This window comes from Cyprinodon tularosa, unplaced genomic scaffold, assembly GCF_016077235.1.
Source record: "Cyprinodon tularosa strain WSP-4 unplaced genomic scaffold, ASM1607723v1 ctg717, whole genome shotgun sequence".
Taxonomy (NCBI): Eukaryota; Metazoa; Chordata; class Actinopteri; order Cyprinodontiformes; family Cyprinodontidae; genus Cyprinodon; species Cyprinodon tularosa.
This window is the reverse complement of record NW_024039471.1, coordinates 107,435-128,077: the sequence shown is the minus strand read 5'-3', so window position 1 is coordinate 128,077 and position 20,643 is coordinate 107,435. Positions and strand designations below refer to the sequence as shown.

At 39.3% G+C, this 20,643-nt stretch overlaps 1 protein-coding gene across 6 annotated transcripts in view; it reads right to left on the bottom strand.

Moving 5' to 3' along the window:
- The window catches only part of LOC119772583 (protein diaphanous homolog 3-like), a 223,497-nt gene that overhangs the window by 188,367 nt on the left and 14,487 nt on the right, over positions 1–20,643 (bottom strand). For all 6 annotated transcript variants that reach the window (XM_038269031.1, XM_038269030.1, XM_038269035.1 and 3 more), the window contains 4 exons: positions 5,393–5,467; positions 5,247–5,316; positions 965–1,101; positions 654–759 (listed from right to left, as the gene is read on the bottom strand). In XM_038269031.1, coding sequence (XP_038124959.1) covers positions 654–759; positions 965–1,101; positions 5,247–5,316; positions 5,393–5,467 — 388 coding nt within the window. The remainder of the gene's footprint in view (positions 1–653; positions 760–964; positions 1,102–5,246; positions 5,317–5,392; positions 5,468–20,643) is intronic.

Genomic DNA, 20,643 nt, shown 5'->3' with positions numbered 1-20,643 from the left:
CAGCATTAATCCAGAGAAAGTGGGTGGAACGGAAGCAGATGGAAGCCAAAGTGCCTCACACTGATCTGGGCTCTTTATGAAGTGCTTGCTGACTGGATATCATTTGTGGCCATGATGTGAACTTTCAACAAACATTAAGGGCATACTATTTATGATTACAGTGATGATAATAACAGACTGACAAATAAACAAACATCACAGATGAATTTTGTGGGCAGGCTTCTAATTTCTGTCCCATGTGTGCCTAAACTAATGATTAAATTGGTCATTTGTGCTCAATGGAAACATCAGGCCCTGAATATCAAAGCGCATATGATTCGTTTTAAGCATTATGAAGCTGCAATGGCGAACTGAACAAATATTTGAACATTCGTGCTCTACATGTGCAAGTCTTCTGGCGGCTATAATGAAAGAAAAAATTGTAATTCAATAAAACTCAATTTAAATGAACAATATCTTTAAAAGTTGAAAAGAGCGAAATTGGGTAGTTGAATCTGAGGGATGTTTGTTTTTCTGCATCTGGATCTGTTTAAAAATATGTCTTTATCGATGCCTAACTGTCATAAAACCCCTTGCATCAACACAGGTTTAGCTTGATGGGTGACGTCAACATGACTCAGTGTTGACCCTGCAGCTCGTAACATGGAACTCACTTGAAGCTGAATGGAGCGATCTCGAAGTCCCTGCACAATTGGACTGAACCGCTCAATGGCTCGCCACTCCCCTGCTATTGTGATGGCCTCAAGGACTTTCTCCAAGCTGCACAAAAGCATGAAAGGCGAGACCGAATGGAAATTCATTTCAAATACTTTCACATCACTATAATATGGATACTAACCAGATAAAAATTATAAACCCTTTCTTTATCCTAGCCAGAAACTAAAAGGGATTTTCTTTGGTATGAAATGGAAAAGTGCATTTGTAGCTTTTATGAAAGACGAACAAAGCTCAAGACAGAACATACGTGTTCTCCTCGCCAACAATGCAGATGGCCGACAGCAGCTTTACAACATCGGTCATCATGGCAGGTTGGCCGGGGTCGATGGCTCTTGCTAGTAAAGCGAGGCTTTTCTCCTCCCCCAGGATTCGATCCAAGCCATACTGCAACAACAACAAAAGATTACTCAGACATACTTTAATTTGGCTGGCATACAAAAACAAAAAATACATCTCACCAAGATTATTAGAAAATGATTTAAACACGAGGAATCAAAACTTTTATTTCTATAAAGCCAATATATTTGTATGTGTGACAACACGTCTCCGACAGACAAAAGTCATATCTAAGGGAAACAGTAATTTCAGCTGTCTGTTATGTCTCATCTAGGAAATGGGTGATTATTAACAGACTGACTGAAAACTGATTGCAGCAATAAAATGACACTAGAAAATATTCAACAAAAAAAAAACTAATTATTACTCAGATATTCAGCATATTGGCGTTTCATGATTATGTGTTTGGGTAAGTTATTGAGGCTGCAACAATTGTTTCGTTAAACAAACAGTTTTGTTAAAAGATCTTTTTATTATGAAGAATTTTACAGCATCTCTTATTTTACTGAAAAGAAGGAAAGTTAGTAGCTTTGGTTATTAACATGATTTTGACAGAAAGTTTTAAGGTAAATCTACTATTCCACTAATGTAGGTGGGTAAAAACTATCCAACAGAAATGTGTAGAAAGAATTTGTGTAGCCTCTAAAACAAAAATCCCAATAAAAATATAGCATTAAGAAATGTAAAAATGAGCTAAAACATGTTTACAGGTAATTATTGTTTTTAGTTCTTAAAAATAAATATTTGTAATGTTAAATTGTATTATTAAACCTGTCATTTAGAAGTAAAATCCATGACATTGAATGACAGAGCAACAGTACAGACAATTTTTTTAATTTGAGAAAGTTTGTCTTTTTTTGCTAGAGAACGACATACAGTACTGAATATAAACCACAACTGACTAACCCGCTCCATATTATTTTTTTTTATGTACTGAACATATAGGTTATAGTATAAAACTCATTAAATAGTGAGGTAAAAGCGATCTTTGTAAAATTTCCTTTGTCTTCTAACTCAGGGGTTCACAACGTGGGGGTCGGCCCCCCCAGAGGGAGCCACAACAAAATATATGAAACACATGAATGTGTAAGTACAAGGAAGTATGTAGCTGTTACATTAACTTATTTATTTGTTACGTAATTGTAAAATGCAACATCGAATATTAAAATGTCCCAATTAAATAATTTCAAAATATTTAAAATGATTAATTTAATAATTCCATATTTAAATAAATTTAAATTTAAAAAGAAAGGTATGCAGGATTAAGGGTCACAGGCTGAAATGTTTAGGGAAGTCCTCTTCTAACTCTGCATTTGTCAGCAGTTGTTGCCTTTTGTGACCCAAAACAGATTCAATTTAATTCAGTTTATTTCTATAGTGCCAATTCACAGCACACGTCATCTCAAGGCACTTTACAGATCACCAAATAATGCAGTCAGATTGTTTCAAATTTTCAAAGGAAAACCAGTTGATTGCATGAACTCATTGACTCGCATGGCAGGCAAACCCTCACACTAAGCATGCTTGTAGCAACAGTGGAGAGGAAAAACTCCCTTTTAACAGGAAGAAACCTCCAGCGGAACCAGGCTCAGTGTGAGCGGCCATCTGCTGAGGCCGACTGGGGTTCAAGGAGACAGAAGCATAGATACAAAAAGCAGCTGTAAAAGGCGGACCCATCCAGGAAAAACAGCCAGGCAGATGAGCTCTGAGCCAGCTCCCATGTCAGAGGATGAAGAGAGCACATCCAGATCACAGTCAGAGAAACAGGATGGTGGAAAAACTGGCCGATCTCCAACATCTATAAACAAAGGTGTTGATGGCCGCTGCGCAGCTGATATTTCTCTCCAGGATGGGGTCAGAGCCAGATAAACTGCATAACATCTAATCTGCTGCTTGGAAACAGCAGAGTACCCATAATCATGACAGCGTCAACTTTTTTAATAGTGGAGAGGGGCCATATGCTTTGAAGTAAAACCATAATAAGAAATGTAACATGAACCTTCATGAACCTTACTTTGTGAAACGCTGTATGAATTGTTACATATTGTCCCAATCCTCACTGCATACATCCAGGTTTAGCAAAAAGATGGCAATCAGAGGCCCATACAATACGAGGTGAATAAATGATTCCAGCTTAGGTAATTATATAAGTGAAAAAGTTTCAGAGAAAAGACAAAGCAAGAGAGACTAGATTAAAAACTCTAACTACATTATATACAATATCCTGCTTTTTAATCCAGTGTCAAACCATCAGCAGCTTTGCACATAAATTATACATTTGCAGCTGATAAACAGAGCAGATTTCCTCTCTGCTCACATTGCTCTGACTGCATTTGGGGCTTTCAGGATGAGGAGGCTGGCTGTGAAGCAACACTTAGGGAAGCGGGGAGACTAACAGCCCCTTTGGTAACGGTAAAACTCACCACTTTTTGTTTTTTTACAGTTGCTAGATGGGTCTGAAAAGTTCCCAAAACGTAGCAACCCTAAATTTCCAACACCTGACTGTCATCTCTAGGTCTTCTTCACTACTGAGAGCAGCGGTCTGTAGCCACCAGTTAGCCTCATACAACAGTGAGCATCACAGAAAAACATGAGGTGTAAGTTTGCCAAAATAAACTACTTTTCATGATTTGGAAATTGTTGTTTAACATTATGATTTGAATAAGTGCACAGCATGCTATATCATATCCTTCACATTGTGTTAACATATTTTTATATTCATTCTGATGGCGAGTTTTTATTTTGCTGTGGAGGCATGCCACGATCAATTAAATGTAGCGGAAACCCTGCATCAAATGTAACATCTTTTAAACATGCAATTAAAAAAGGGAAAATATTCGGGGATAAAAATTTAATCAAAGTAATTTAAAGCTTAAAAAAGCTTAAAGAACAATTTCACAGCGTAGTGACTTTTATAACATCATTATGAGTGTTGAAGAAAAAAAACAACTAATGTATGCAAAAAAAAATAAAAAATGTGAGCTGACAGAGAAAGCAAGAAAAAAAAAAAAAGAAGAAGCAGGCAGCTGGTGGAGAACACTTGTCTTCTTGGCATTGTGGGTACCTGCTGTCCCAAGATGCCTCTTCAGCCAAGGAAAGGTCTGGGCTTACAGAGAGGCCTACGGGTAAATGCTGGTGTCTGGCGCCTGTTGAGACGCAGGATTACAAGGGGCCTTGCAGCACAATTTATGCCAGAGGGGTTGTATATCCGTCTTTGCTGGCCCTTCAATTCATGAGAATTTCTTTTTTATATATGTTGGAACTTATGGACTAACAGCACTTGAGCATAAGAAGACTTTACAGAATTAAGTGTCCTCAATAGAACAAGTACTTAGGGGCTACATGCTACTCTCTAAGAATTACATGCTGCATCCGTTTATAAACTAAAATAATATTAGTTTTATAGTTAGTTTCATTTTCTCTTGAATTAAACAATTCATCATAATCACAATCATTTGTTGAATGTACAAAATAATTACTAATAATATTAACAGTTTAAAAGAAAGGAGTAGACCTTAAAAAGAAGCCTGTTTTAAACAGTCGTTGAACAGAGGAGTCTGACAAAATAAAAACTGGGACTGAATTCCTTAGTGAAAGTATGCTGTCGAGCTAATACAGACAAATTGGTGTATAATGCCACATGAATATTAGCTGGTTTTAAACAAAAAACGGCAGCATTTGAATGCTGTTAAAAAACAACACAGAGCTTATGTAAAACATGCAGCTCGGAGTAAAACTCAAAGTTACAATGGTTTGAAAATCTATAAAAGAAAGGAAGAAGCTTATGTCATCACCAATTTACATAAAATATGGACATGATCTAATTCAATCATTTAAAGAAAAGTTTTAGCAAACCATTTATGTTAAGGAATTGCTATTCAGACAACTCTTGCCAGTAGGAATATATTTTTAAACCCATTTTAAACATTATATAACCAAAAAATGCAGGCTAATTATCTGAGCATATTGCACATTTGGTCGATAATAGGTTACATTAGTGATGTAGGCTTCAAAAAAAGGAAAGTTGCAGACAAGTTGCAGGATATCCGCCTGGGGGTCATGTGACGTAGTGAAACATGTTGCCGTTCAGGAAGAGAACTGCAGTAATGTCAATGACGTGTGGTTCATAATTACACAAGGTTTTTGTTTAAAAGTTTTTATTTTTGTGGGGAAACAAAAATTACTGATATTACCTTGTTATTCATGAAGGCTTTAAGACACTGGACAACTTTATGTTGGTTCTTTTTGTCGATCTTCTCCTGCCTGAGGACAAGACAACAGTAACGATGAGGATTAATGGACCAATGCAGAAGAAAATAACAACTGAATATAAACTCACTGTTTCTTGAACAGCAACTTCTCCAAAACGTCCAGAAGTAGTCCAAGGCCCTCATGCCCAAAGCTCTGCACCCAGCTGGAATAAAAAAAACAATAAATCAATACCACAACAGCTTGAGACTGACAGCTGACAAGAACTATTTCATACTCATCAACCACCGTGCAAAGGTTTTAGACACAAAAACAAGCTGGATTTCAAACTCTGTGTTGAGAAGAAAGGCAGCAGTTATAAATGTTGCAGCGCCTGCCGGAGAAAAAAAAAGGCTCCACTAAATCAGTTCAGACAGGGGGAAACAACAAATGCAGAGGCACACTCAAAGAATGAGGGAGTCTAGGATGGAGCAGAAGTTTTTTTTTTTTTTTACTTTTTTATAAAACAAACAAAAGATTGCTGAAATAATACTCTTTTTGTCATTTTAGAATAAATAAGCCAGCTTTTAAAAAGGAGCCTTGCAGAGATAGAAAAGAGGAAAACTGAGGTTTTTATGTACCATTATAAACTATGCAACTGCACCAAAAATGCAGTAATCTGGTTATCATATTTGAGGTTTTTTGGGGGGGTCAAGCTTCTGTTTTGCCACCAGTCTCTTGACTCGCTGACAATAATGGTGTGCAGCCACTGCCGAGGGTAGGGTCAATCCTGTCCAATATTACATATTCACTATAGCAGGCAAAACTGCATTTGCATTAGCACTTTGTCTCTCATCTCATTAAAAGAATCTAAGCTGTAAGAAACGAGACAGAGAAATTTTCCCAGTAACTACAGCATATGTGACTGTATTTTTTTTTTTAAACTTTGATTTGCATTGATTAAAGTAACTGGCTATCTAGAGTGATGGCCTTTGCTTTGGGGAGATTTGTTTCTTACTTGCTTCTGCCATTGTTCTGTGTCAGGGACTCCTAATCAACGCTAGCACATTAATGGGGTGGCATGCAGGGGTGCTGTTCTCCTGCCCCCGACGCCACAGTTTGACTTTCAGTGTGCTTCTTCTGATTTATTCATTCAATTTATTTTCTTAAACTAAAAAATGTAAACATTACAATTTGAGTCAGTTCCTCTCTTTTTGTTCCTGCTTGTGAACCAGAGAAGTAACACTAGTTATTGATGACACTGATAATTAGGGCTGAACCACTTTACCAAAATTTTAACCAATATTGCGAATACGACAGACCTGCAGCGGGCTGGGTACCTGTATAACACGTACATCTACGGCTAGAAAAAAACAACAACATTATTTAACAGGTGCTGGTATGGGTATAAATGAACAATATGCAGATATCATAGAGTTACAGCATGAATGAAACGTATTTATGTTTTCTTATTTATTAACTCTACATCTTAAAAAATAAATTGATTCAAGAATTTCCAGATAACAGTATATTTCGAAGGAAGGAGACAAACCTTCCTTCGGCCATTTTACAGCTGTTAATCTGTGAGAGCAGTGCGCGCTGGATTCGAGCGTGAGGCAATGTTCTTTATTGTCTCTGTTATTATAAACGGCTGTGTGTGCACATTGTGATCACAGGTCAAGCCACACTTTATTAATTACAGGTCCATGCAGTCGCGGCTGGGTTTTAAATGGGGATAACTGCGGATAACGGGTCGGGTCTCGGTTCTATGGGAGCGGGCAGATAGGGTTATAAAAAATAAGACCCGTGCAGGACTCTGGATTTCGATGTGATTGCGATTCTCTTTTACACTGAGCACCGGCATGTAGACGTTTCACTCAAGGTTTCAGTTTTTTCATCACCTTGACATCTTGCTTGTCCAGGGTCCATCATTGCAGGACTTTACTGTAACCTTTGCATGAAAAAGTTCTTATTTCTACTATAATGCATGGATAAGCTGCAACTCTCTCCTAGTGTGTGGCAGCAAGCCCACTCAAATGGCTGGTCATACTCCTGCAGCAGTGTGTCGCAGAGAGCTTGTCGCAGATATTTTTGATTTGTGCCCAATATTAAAGTTTGGTCTCCGCTATGTTATTCCACGTCACAACGAAAGAGGGAAAATGAAGAACTAGCTGTGGGTCTAGATGCGGCCGAGGCGGTGAGGAAATGGGGGCAAGTTTGTGCTTCAACGGGGGGACATGAGGGCATAAAAGAGCGGGGATCCAGGTGGAAAAGGGGCCCCTGCGTTCTCACACACCTCGCTCTTCTAGCTGGTGAATCTTCACGAGTCATTTTGCTCAATGGCGGTCATACAAACAAAACAAGCCGTTAAGGTACCAAACAGGAAATACTCATTATGTAGAGCAGGTGTAGATTTGACCAATCAGACGCCTCCTGTCTGCGGCACTGTCTGCGGTCACCTATGCAAAAATGTCCGCTCCCAGACTCAGTGATTGCGATGAAAAATATTGTTTTTATTTTTTAACTGATAAACTCTAAATTCATTAAATCATCGCGAAAGTATTAGTTTCAGGTATAGATCATGACCCATTGGTTATTCCTTGCTGACTGGACTTTTCCTTTTAAAAGAAATGTAGATTTTTCCTGCCCGGACAAATTGTAAAATGCATGTTGTAAAATAAAATAGCAACAACTGTCCCATTGGTCATTTAATTAATCATAGAAAAAAAAAAAACAAAGTGTAAACATTCAGAGCCTGAAAAACAAATACAAGTCTTTCGGTCTTTTCCTAAATCAAGCTTTATATAGACTTTGAACATTAGCATTTACTCGTGATGATCTAATCAAGAAGCAGCAGAGCAGGCTTTTAAACAGCAAATCAACACAACTCTCAAGGTGGAAAAATAGAAGCCGTAATCTAAATTTAATTTCTGGAAAAGGAATTGAAGATATGGTCTATCCATTAGGTATACCCATTTTTTACATATACTGTTATCTCTAAATTAACAGTAGGAATTTGATGCATTAACAAAATCATAAATTAAAACAAAGCTGAAACACTATTATTTTCAAATGTTTCATGCAATAAAAGCAATGCAGAGACTGAGGGAGGTTTTACCTACAAGTTTAGGTGAGCTAAGGACGTCGATTGTGCAAACATTATTTAACTGCCCTATTAGAATTTTATGTGATTTCTGAACCATCTAACATCTTTTTTAGTGATGAAAAACCTTAAAAGGCGAGAAGGAGCCCGATTAAAGCACTTTCAAGATCTCCGAGTGAGAATAAAGTGGTTACAGGGTTCAGAATAAGAAACAGACAGACAAAAACTGACAGCCTTGATGAGGACTGTGAAAGCTGCAGCCAAGGAATCTCAGAATTTCTGACTCTCACATTTAACAAAAACTGAAATAAATCAATCCAGCCTTCACTTCTGAATGTGTCATGGCCGGTGCCATTCTGGTTATAGAGTACACAAGCTCTCGACAACATCTTCATTGAAATGCATAGTTCAGGGGCAATTGCCTGTTAGTTTTTCATCATCAATAGGTGAGGCGAAACGCAAGAGAAAATAATCCAATGATGTATGGAAGGAATATTGCTGCAGAAACCAACAACCCTACAAGGCTCTGCTACTATAAATATGACATTTGCCTTGAAACATGTTACACAAAAGTGGAAGGGATCGAGATGATAAATTATCTTTCAAAAGCTTTGAGGTTTTAAGCTATTAGACAGTTTTGGAAGGGTCAAAAACCAGCAATGTAATGGCTTTCTGACACGTCTTGAGAAAAGATTTCAGTAGCAAGAACACCTGGTAGAGTTCATTTATAAGAGGAATGTGTCTCTTCTATCCCTGTGGAAGGTCAAAGAGATTTGCCTTAAGACAAATAAGGCAGATTCTGAGACCTGCAAACTGTGCTATTTTTTTTTTTTATTGTGTATAGAAACTTTCAGTTCCACTACAAATTTATGGGGTTGCTTTTTAAAAAATCTCTCTTTGACAAATATTTTTTTTTTCTTATTTTAGCATTGCCAACAACAAATCCAAGTTAACAAAGTAAATCAGAGAGAAAATTTGATTGAATCACTTTAAGAAGATAATGGACAACAGCAGACAATTGAATCTAACACATTTTTAGTTTAGTTTTGCAAAGCAAAGTATAACATTTTTTTTTTTTTTGCAGAAATGTATAAACATTTTTTTCCATGAATAAATCTGTTTTTCAGGGGAATCCTGCAGGACATATTAGGAGCTAGAGGTGGAAAATGCTTTAAAATATGATGCAACGTTTCATTTTTCCCATATATCCACAATTTCAAAAAGGGAGTGCAGTGTGAATTAAAAAGCCCCTGTATACATTAATAGGATCCAAAGATATAAGTTGAGCGATGACTCCTGCTCATTTTAGCTGTTCTCCTGGTTAAAAACTCATTAACCAAACTACTAAATGGTTCATTAGTAGGTGCTGATGAGATGCTCCAGCCAGCAGTGTTGAATGCATTAAAACCATCAGGACAGCGTCCCTTGATGACTGGAGTTTGACATCCCTGGTGTGAATTATACTAGATGAGTTTGCAGTACTTAATACAGGCATTTTGGCAAACGTTAGAGGAAAGCAGATATCAAACAGTTTATGTGGATTATCTGTTAGACATCTGACAAAAACATCAGGAATTTTTCCAGTCTGCACAATATGCTGTTTCCAGTTATTTTAAAGTAAGGGCACCCTCCAAACACCAACACCAGCCAAAAAAAGTCTAAAGAGTTATTCACAGTTGACCAATTTAGGCATAAAACAAAACTAAACCATTGTGATGTCTCCTTGTCTGCTAATCCTTGAGCAATTAGGTGGGTTTTTTTTTTGGTTGTTTTGTTTTTTATTTGTCATGCAGCCCGTCTAAACAACTAAAGTGTTTTATATTCAGTTTGCTAATCTAACATCCTCTGCCAGCCCTTGGGTTTCATTAGTTCCTAGCATCTGGCAGCCCTCCCACATCCCCAATGAGAAAGCTTCAATTACACTCTCTCCCTGAAAGTCCTCGATCCGGAGCCATATTGAGCACAGCTCATCACGGTGCCGTGGAAATACATTGCTGATTAACATTTAGTCATTCACACAGTGAGGCAGCACAGTCAGTAGCACAAAGGGGAGACACAGTGTTTATGTCGATGCGATGCCATAATCTGGATTCCTGTAAGTGATTCTTGGCTGTGATCATTTTACAAGCAAACCTTCCCAAAGAGGTTTGATCTAGAACAGTGCTGCTTATGGCCAAATTACTAATAAGAAAGGGGGGAAAAGCAGCTTTTACAATAATATCTAAGATAATACAATAATTATTTAGCTACTTGGTTGATGGTTTCCAACTGTTTGTTATTCTTAATAGTATAAAAGGGTAAATGTTGCATTTATTTTTTAAATACTTTGATGATATCCAAGCAACCACTCTGCTCCCTTTGGAGGTTTTCTGAGGACACTAGGAACAGGCTGATTGGTTTATATGGCATATTTCACTATGACCATGATGGCTTTTTTAGGAAAGGGACTGTCTGGATTTCCCAGTTGAAGATTTACGGTTACAAGATGAGGGAACATTTTCTTTCGTAGCAGAGTTTTATGTTCAGCTAGAACTATGAACTACAAGAACTACAATGCTTGTTCAAAGGACAAGATAATTGTTTTAATTTCTGCCGTAACTTCCAATTCTGAGAGCCCCACTATATCTGGAGCCTCTCAGCACCAATAATCGGGGAGAAAATTCTGCGGTGTCTCTTCAGTGATCAAATCGGCTTTATAGAATGTCCCTACGCTCGCAAATCGGGGAAATCCAACATGCTGTATTATCTTGGCCCAATGTCCTGTAATGTGTGGAGTCCATTGAGCCAACCTGTTCAAATCCAATGCCAGGGTTTGAACTTCTGAGCTATTGCAGGTCTGTACCGTACAACAACAAATGAGTGAAGCTGATCCTGGAGCTGGCTGAGAGTCTCTGCACCCTACCCCTAATCTCTTCAAAGAAACAAGGAAAAATGAGCATGCATATAAGCAAAAGTGTCACATGTGAGACCACTAGGTTTATATAAAAAGCCAACAGAATGTTTTTGTTTTTTTTTCATGAACATACAAAGCTCCAACCTGTCCGAGCAGAAAAAGTGACCACTAAAATATTTTGTCACTGGAGTGTGGTTAAAGCAGTTCATAATTTATACCTACATTAACTTAAAATGACAAAAAATTATTGATTTTATATTCCGGTACCTTCATTTTATATTCCGGCAGTTGGAAATGAGTGATTGGCCGGCTTAGGAAGCCATCACTGGGGAGTCCTTGTAGGACGTTCCACCAGGATGCAAGAGTCTGCTGCTCAAAACAACTACAGAATACTTAGAGGTAGGATAAGGCTCCTGGCAAACTGACTGTAAGGATGATGTTTTCAGTTATACTTTCTCACTTAAAAACATCACAATAAATAAAGTAAAGTCACCCGCTGGATTTCATCTGCCACTGTACACAGAGACTGCCTGTAGACTCCTAGCTTGATGCACATTTAGAGTGTTAAAAATCACCTCTTGCTTATTTTTAAATTGTGATGTGGGGGGGTCCTCTTAAAGGTATAGAGAATGATCTGTTATTTCCAGGTGGATCATCAAAATAATAATTTCTCCTAATTGTCAATTATTCTGTTATTATGTTTACATAGGGCCATTCTACGTCCTCATCCTGTTAGCTATCTTTTTCTTCACATGTGCCCTTTCAGCTGCATATGTGTTGTGAGATACAGTTTAAGCCAGTCATTCAAGCTCACCTTTCTCACCGCGGTTCTTTGAAAATGGCCGAGGGTCGTAAGAGAAAATGTGTCTATTAAGTGTATGAGAAGGAAAGAAAGGACTCAGAAGAGGCAGATATATCCCGGAATGCTTTGTGTGGAGAACTCTCCACGCAAAGCATTATGGGATTTGCTGTCGCTACCCGACAGCGACAACTAATAACAAAGATGGCACAGGCACCGCGCGATGGAGGCGGAGTCACGTGACCAACAGGGCCAAAAAAGCAGTGATCATCTGTCCGAACAGTAAGTTAACTGAGTTTGCTATAAAGTCTACTATATAGTCCCCACTGACACAATAAACTTGTATGAGCTATGACAACTGCACATTTTAAACGGGGCCTGCACGAGGAGAAATGGGCTCATGCATGCTCTTGATATGCGCGTTTTGTTTTTAAGTGCAGAGGGCGGGTCTTTTAAAAATCCTACACAATAGCTTTAAGTTCCTGAATTCAAAGTGACAATTTTTAAATCTTGCCATGTGAACCAACCTTTAGCAACGACTATAATTGCATATGATTTATAAAACACAAAAATCTGCATCGGACTTCTTGGAATAGCTAAATTATGTAATCAGGACTGTTTTCAGGCCATACTTGCAAATTTCTTGGAAATCTTGGATTACAGGATAAACAATCCCACTGCCCATTTCCATAGGAAAATGGTAAAAAAGAAAATATGTAATTTGTCCAACTTCTCAGTTAAGGTATGTCAATTTTTTAATCCCTCTTTGGGTTTCTTGACAGTCCAGCAAAGTGTGGCGCTAAACTATGCAGAAAAACAGACTTTTATGACAGCAAAAGTCTTTAAATATAGATCAGGCAGGAGGCTGAATTCAAGTCAATTAAAAAAAATCTAATATAAATAATAAAATATTTTCTAAAACGTCGTAAAAATATATAAATATTTTTAAAAACATTTAGTATAGGAAAATAGTGACGTCTTTTCATTTTATGCGTCTGTAAGGCAGAAACAGAGTCCAAGGCTGTTTTTTTTTTGTTTTTTTTGCATGGTGCAAGTAAGGAACAAGGATGTTTACCTTTCTCTAAGCTAAACTGGAAAACGAATGACTGTGGAGCCTTAAACATGAAGGCCAGTTATAATACAGTATCAAAAACCAATTTCCACTTTTTGGTCAGATCCATTTATCAAATCTATTCTTTACAATTACATTGTGTGGCCTTGCTCAACCTAGAAGCTAAAGCTGTGGCCTCTATGAAAAGGGACAGAGGACTAAAGATGCTGAGGTAAAGCATAATACAAGTCAGATTAGTGCAAAACTAATAAAATTAACTTTAGGTTGGTCTGCTGTACTGGAGTTATTCAGAATGGAAATATACACTATATTGCCAAAAGTATTTGCTCACCCATCCAAATTATTGGAATCAGGTGTTCCAATCACTTCCATGGCCACAGGTGTATAAATTCAAGCACCTAGGCATGCAGACTGTTTTTACAAACATTTGTGAAAGAATGGGTCGCTCTCAGGAGCTCAGTGAATTCCAGCGTGGAACTGTGATAGGATGCCACCTGTGCAACAAATCCAGTCGTGAAATTTCCTCGCTCCTAAATATTCCACAGTCAACTGTCAGCTGTATTATAAGAAAATGGAAGTGTTTGGAAACGACAGCAACTCAGCCACGAAGTGGTAGGCCACGTAAACTGACGGAGCGGGGTCAGCGGATGCTGACGCGCATAGTGCGAAGAGGTCGCCAACTTTCTGCAGAGTCAATCACTACAGACCTCCAAACTTCATGTGGCCTTCAGATTAGCTCAAGAACAGTGCGCAGAGAGCTTCATGGAATGGGTTTCCATGGTCGAGCAGCTGCATCCAAGCCATACATCACCAAGTGCAATGCAAAGCGTCGGATGCGGTGGTGTAAAGCACGCCGCCACTGGACTCTAGAGCAGTGGAGACGCGTTCTCTGGAGTGACGAATCGCGCTTCTCCATCTGGCAATCTGATGGACGGGTCTGGGTTTGGCGGTTGCCAGGAGAACGGTACTTGTCTGACTGCATTGTGCCAAGTGTAAAGTTTGGTGGAGGGGGGATTATGGTGTGAGGTTGTTTTTCAGGAGCTGGGCTTGGCCCCTTAGTTCCAGTGAAAGGAACTCTGAATGCTTCAGCATACCAAGACATTTTGGACAATTCCATGCTCCCAACTTTGTGGGAACAGTTTGGAGCTGGCCCCTTCCTCTTCCAACATGACTGTGCACCAGTGCACAAAGCAAGGTCCATAAAGACATGGATGACAGAGTCTGGTGTGGATGAACTTGACTGGCCTGCACAGAGTCCTGACCTCAACCCGATAGAACACCTTTGGGATGAATTAGAGCGGAGACTGAGAGCCAGGCCTTCTCGTCCAACATCAGTGTGCGACCTCACAAATTCGCTTCTGGAAGAATGGTCAAAAATTCCCATAAACACACTCCTAAACCTTGTGGACAGCCTTCCCAGAAGAGTTGAAGCTGTTCTAGCTGCAAAGGGTGGACCGACGTCATATTGAACCCTATGGATTAGGAACGGGATGTCACTTAAGCTCATATGTGAGTCAAGGCAGGTGAGCAAATACTTTTGGCAATATAGTGTATCTTCCTGCAGGCTGCACACATACCACTGAGGAAATGCTTGGCAGCCGTTTGCATCATTGCCAAGAAAGTGACACTGATCCGCATCCAAAAACTGTGGCAGACAAAAAGGTTTTACTTCCAAATCAATCCAGCAACTCAGGACTTTAATGGCGCTATTAGAGGGCGAGAGGTTGCTGCTGTTTCTACCCGAGCCAGATTTATGATCTAGTCCATACTTTTGTCGTTAGGCTTGAACCTGACAGTCTGATCAGTGGTTCCTTCATCAAACACCAAAGCTTACCAGCCACATTTTTCTTGACAGTCACTTTTACTGAAACTACTGCAACATAAAAAAGAGGGAAGAGACGTTTAGAAATGTTGTACTATCCACTGAACTGAAAGAGCCCAAACAAAGACTGGCAAGGCCTAAACACAGAACAGCATACAGCTGCAGGCAAAATACTTGGAGTTGTGTTAGCATAATTAACAGACCGTACCCAATTAAAGAGTGGCATTTTTACATTCTGGTTCCACTGCTAAGAAATGTTTGAGTTAGGCAGTGTACTATGCAAACATGGCTAAAAGTGGAAGCCATAGTGAATATTAATAATAGTGATTAAGCAATCATATATACAGGTGCATATAAGGGAAGCTGCTTGGTAGAAGAGGCTTTGACAGTTCCACTTTAAGTTATACATTTTCTTAAAGGCTCTAAAAATTCAAAATGTGTCTTAAATGTTTCCAAGATAAATTGATAAATACAAAAAAGATAAAGAAAATTGAGTGTTCATTGGTTTACTTTAACTCATAACTTTAAAGGTTAGACTACAAATTATACATATCCCTGCTGGATTTAAATTAAAAGTAATGATCTAACTTTAATTAAATGTTTCCCCTGAGTGGGAATAATATAATTGTTTAGGAAAGGCCCAGTCAAAGTTCAGACTTCAATCAAACAAGTAATTGTTAAAGGGAGCCAAAGGCCTAAACGACAGCAGACAGCTTTTTAAAGCTGGAGCTCATCTCAAAGATTATCTGAGAAAAATACCAGATGATTTTTTTTATGTAAATCAAAACAGATACATTTTGTCCTTTTATCCTTTGGAAGACAGTTTCATTATTTCCCATCAGAAAAATACTCCTTGGCTGAATGCAAATAACTAAACTAACCAGTGGTCTGAATTGTTTTGGTTTCAGTTCAAAAAAGGAATGAGTTGGAAACACCTGAAGGCTAAAAAAAAAAAAAAAAAAAATATCCAAAAATTTTCTTTCAGTTATACTGAAACTCTACTGTTATTCCACACTGACCGAAAATAATATGAATAGCCAAGAATTAATCAAGCTTCACATTTATGAGGATGTGTTGAATTTTGTAGACATTCGTGTTGAAATTGCAACAGCATAAGATTTAGTCACCAAACAGGTACTAAAGAAAACAAAATATTGTAAGATTTGGCTTGATTCATTTTGAGTATTGTCTATATTTTAGTATGATTTAAAGAATCTCTTAAGATACACACAATTTAGGAATCTGCTAAATGCATCCAAGTATGGCTTAAAACAAAATCATCATTCATTGTTATTTTACGACATCTGTAAGAATTTCTACCAAGATAATACAGAAGGTCCATAACCCCACGCTTAAGCATCAGTTTTAAAATGGATGTTCACCAAAGGGCAGCTTCAGTGCTGAAACTTGAGCTGCTGATAAGGCACAGCTTCAAAGAAGGAGAAGAGTCGTGAATGAAGCTGACCATGACCATCAGACATCTGGATATATGAAACCAGTATCACACCCACCAGTACGACCTCTGATGTGACTGGAGCACAGTGGTAAGGAGTATACAGGAGGTCTTTGAGGCCATCATAGAGCAGTTAAGACCCTAGGTATGCTTCCCAACTCAAGAAAGTGTGTTCTACACCTCTAAAGGCTTCTTCTCTGCAGTGCTATTGGATATGGTGGATGTCGTTAAGGTAAGAATAACATTTTATTTGGATTGACACTAAAGAAGGTCTTCAATTAAACAACCAGCTGTTCTGTGTTTTAGGACAAAAACAGCACCTCTTTCACAATGAAACCCTATGGCCGGAGGGGTCTGGACAATGGCATGCCTGGGGGGGCAGCTAAAACTTTTCCAGTGACATATGTTGTTGAGAATGCTTGGGAAATACAAGCCACCAGATAGAGATCCTTCATAGGGACCCTTGGATACCAGCATGAGGTGGCATTTACAGGTAGAGATGGTCTCATCCACTATTATAAGGATCAGAATCCCAGTCACAGAAAATCCTGAGGTGGAAGAGGATTACAACATCATCCCTGGTGCATAAATGGAAGAACTACAGGTGGAGAAGAGACCTCATGCACACAAGAGAGATAACCGTAGGGGCAAACTGATGGACTATAGCCCCATTTACACTACCCTTGAAAAACCGATCCAGGCCGAGACCGGTCCGAGCTTGGATCGGTAACCAGGCCAAGCTCAGTTTTGACGACCGTTCACACGTCACACTTATCTCGGTTATCTCGACGCCTCGACTCCTCGCCTCCTAGTGACGATGTGCGGTATTACTGCTAGGATTGAAGGAGGGACTCAAGCAGCTGGTGGCGGTAATGCACAAAACGCTGTTTGTCAACCGCCGTAAAACCCAAGAAGAAGAAGACGAAGGAGGAGGGAATCAAGTAAATCAAAATGGCGGCGCCCGTCACATTCAGGAAGTTATGCTTGATTATTATTGCTGTACTTCCGTGTTTGCGGTGGGTCAGGCGTAGACGGCAACCTTGCGCGGATGTACTTGAGAAAGTCGGCTTTTGGGAAGCCGACTTTCTGGAATGGAGTGTGAATCGGCATGTTCAGCCAGTCGGCGATGACGCGTTCTGCTCATGCGCTCTTGTTATCAGAGAACCGAGCTAGGAAAAAACCGAGCCGAACCCACCTCGGGAACTGGTCTGCAGTTAGCGCGGTCCGGTTATGTTTATCTTGGTTCAGTTCAGGTTGTTTCCGTTCACACACGACAAGTTATCTCAGTTACTGAGCTCGGACCGGTCTCGGCTCAGTTTTTTAAGGGTAGTGTAAACGGGGTATATATTAAGGTCTACTATTACAGTGAAAAAAGGGTCCCTTCTAGGGCAAACTATCAGTAGTGAATGGTATTTAAATGATGACTGCTAATATTGATATTCAGAAGCCACATAGTGCAAACAAATTAACCATTGTATTTGTCTCCATGGTGCTAAGAAATTAATTGCTTGTTAGACGATTTGTCCAAAAGATTGTTTGTCCCAACAAACAATCTTTAGATTTTTTTACTGTGAGAACAAACTATAATGCTACATTCTGACCGCTCTCGCTTTGAGCAGGAGAAGCAGCGGGTTTACAGGTGAACTCTATGACTGACTCGCATCTAGACGCATCAAAAGGTCATGCAGTGCGTCTCAAGCAGCAGGAGCAGCCCATCTTGATGCAACTGAAGCAGCGCCTCATGAGCGTCTGAGCATCAGGGTTGTGTGACGCTCTTCACAAGCAGCAGATGCTGGAGTTGGAAAAACTTAACTTTTGCTGCTCAACGTGCCTGATCAACCAATCAGAGAAGCTCATCTGGGAGCTGGCAGGGAGACAGACACACCACTGGTGGTGCAAACTGCTATGATCACTCCACTGAAACAGTTTATTAATGCCTAAATTAACTTCAAATGTCAAAACCTGACGGAAAAATATGTTCGATTTTATTGTTCTGGTGTAGTTTGTAGCACATACCTAAAAAAACGCTAACATCTACTTATACGCTAACATCTACTACTACCAGTTGCCACGAACGGTATTGGAAAACACTCAAAGAGGCAAGCCGGCCTGAGGCAGCGGCCGCTGGGGATTCCCAGTGACACCACCGACAGCAAAATAATATTTTAAGGCAGGATCGTAATCTTGATGACCTGACTGCAAAAATTATGTTTTGAGGTCGACTTTCTATTTTTAAAGCTACTTTTTACCCACTGATCTCACTCTCTGCCATTGAACGCAAGAGAAGCATAAGCATCAGATGCATCTGGAGACACTTTACTGGACGCGCTTCAGACCTTAATGTGCACAAGCTTAAAAAATGAAGCAGAAACTAGTTTTTTGCTGCTCAAAGCGCGTCAGGTGTGAAAATAGCATAAGTCAAGGGGCGATATCTAACATTACATCTATGTGAATTCTTAACCCCAGATATTCTGATTGCATCTTTCCCTGTAGTTTAGAGACAAAATGCTTTTGTTTTTGCAGTCCAGGTAACCATTTTTCTATTGTAGGCTGAATTTTGAAAAATGCTGAATGCTTTGAAGAAAGAACTTATTACATAATGTAGCATTTTATTATTTACACACATTCTTTGTCATCTTTGTTGTACCCATTTTAAATGTTTTATTTCTTTCCAATAGCAGAAAATAACAATTCAAATGATCGTTTTAATAAAGTGATCCTGAGTGGACCTTGCTAACATGAGATTTCATGCAACTATGAAAATAAATCTAAAATACATGAATAGTCATGTAACATGTTTATTAAACTAAAAACTTTTCAAAGTAAAATTTTAGAAGCAAACACTATGAGGGCTGAAAAGTGTGTAATGCCGAGTGGTTGCCATTAAGATGGACGTCACTGGGACTGGACTGACTACAGGTGTGGATTTCAGTGGTCCCATGTTCCTAATTATAAGGACACATCCGTCTGAGACAGAGAGGCACTGAAGGAACTGTGTGGCTGCAGGCATTTAACAGGAGGTCCCTGACCTTAGCTGTTTGAGAGGATGTGTGAGGCTGCTGTGGCTGCAGGCTAACTGAGGGGGGCACTTCACTGGTCCAGGTTGCTTCATTAGAGATCCTCTGAAGTTTCAGTTGGCTAAGAAACTGGATGTACTCTGGGAACTGGCTGTTCCATTGCTGCTTCCTGCAACCGCAATACTGTTTACAACATTTTGATGGGTTTGGCTGCCAATGCATTATCAAGGTGGTGCTGGAGTTGGCATCACACATGGACCAGGGGGTGGTAGTTAGGAGAAGGCTGCTGTAACTGCTGCAGGTCACAGTTTATGGCCTGGGGCAGGTTCTGGAAAGTTCTGCACTGTGTGGCCAGTGACACATCCAGTATCCAATTTGGAACCTCTCCTACATCCATTGTTGGTGCTTCATCATTTCCACAGCTCCCTGGTCACTCTGCTTTCCTCTCAGTTTTCCTCTCTGGGTCGTAATGCTCTCATTGAAGGTCATTAGTGTCAACAACAGGTGCCTCTGCAGGTGGAGGGGTAAGGTCTCTGGCCGAGAAAGATAAAGACCGAGACTGCAGCTGTCAAAGGGAAGAGCCCTGCCAGCTCTTGTGATCAGTCTCTGCTCAAGAGTCAGGAACAAATAGGCAAAAGCTATGAGTTAACCTTTTATATAAGGAGGTAGCTTGGATTTGAATCTGATTCATGACTCCTTTGGCATCTAAGCTTTTCATTACTAATTCTTAACCATCCTTAAATTCTAAGCCAATTGTTTTTGTTTCTTTGAGCATTTTTGACAAATTTGCAGACTAGATAAACACACCACATAAGGAACCCCCAATCAATGTAAGAATAAGAACAAGAGCTTATGAATAGAATATGTAAGAGTGAATTAAGGACTTGTAGATGATGAACCAGGAATTTGAATAATTTGGACATATATGTAACAAAATCTCAAACTTTGCTAACAATGTAGTTTGTGACATCATTGTGTGAACCGAGAGCAGTCAAAATATTACATGACATTAATTTTACACAAGCATCCAGTTCTTTCAAATACTTCTTCACTTTCTGTTAAAAAAGCTATTGTGTCAAAGAATAGAAACAGAATAGAAAGCCCTATAAGGGAAGTGGGAGGGGCTTCTACCAGAAAAGCAGACGAGCTAATTTACAGCTCCTATAAGAAAGGGACAGAAGACGAAACCAGCACACATACATAAAGCTAAGCTCATTTTTTGTTAGGTAGTGCAGTTCAGCTA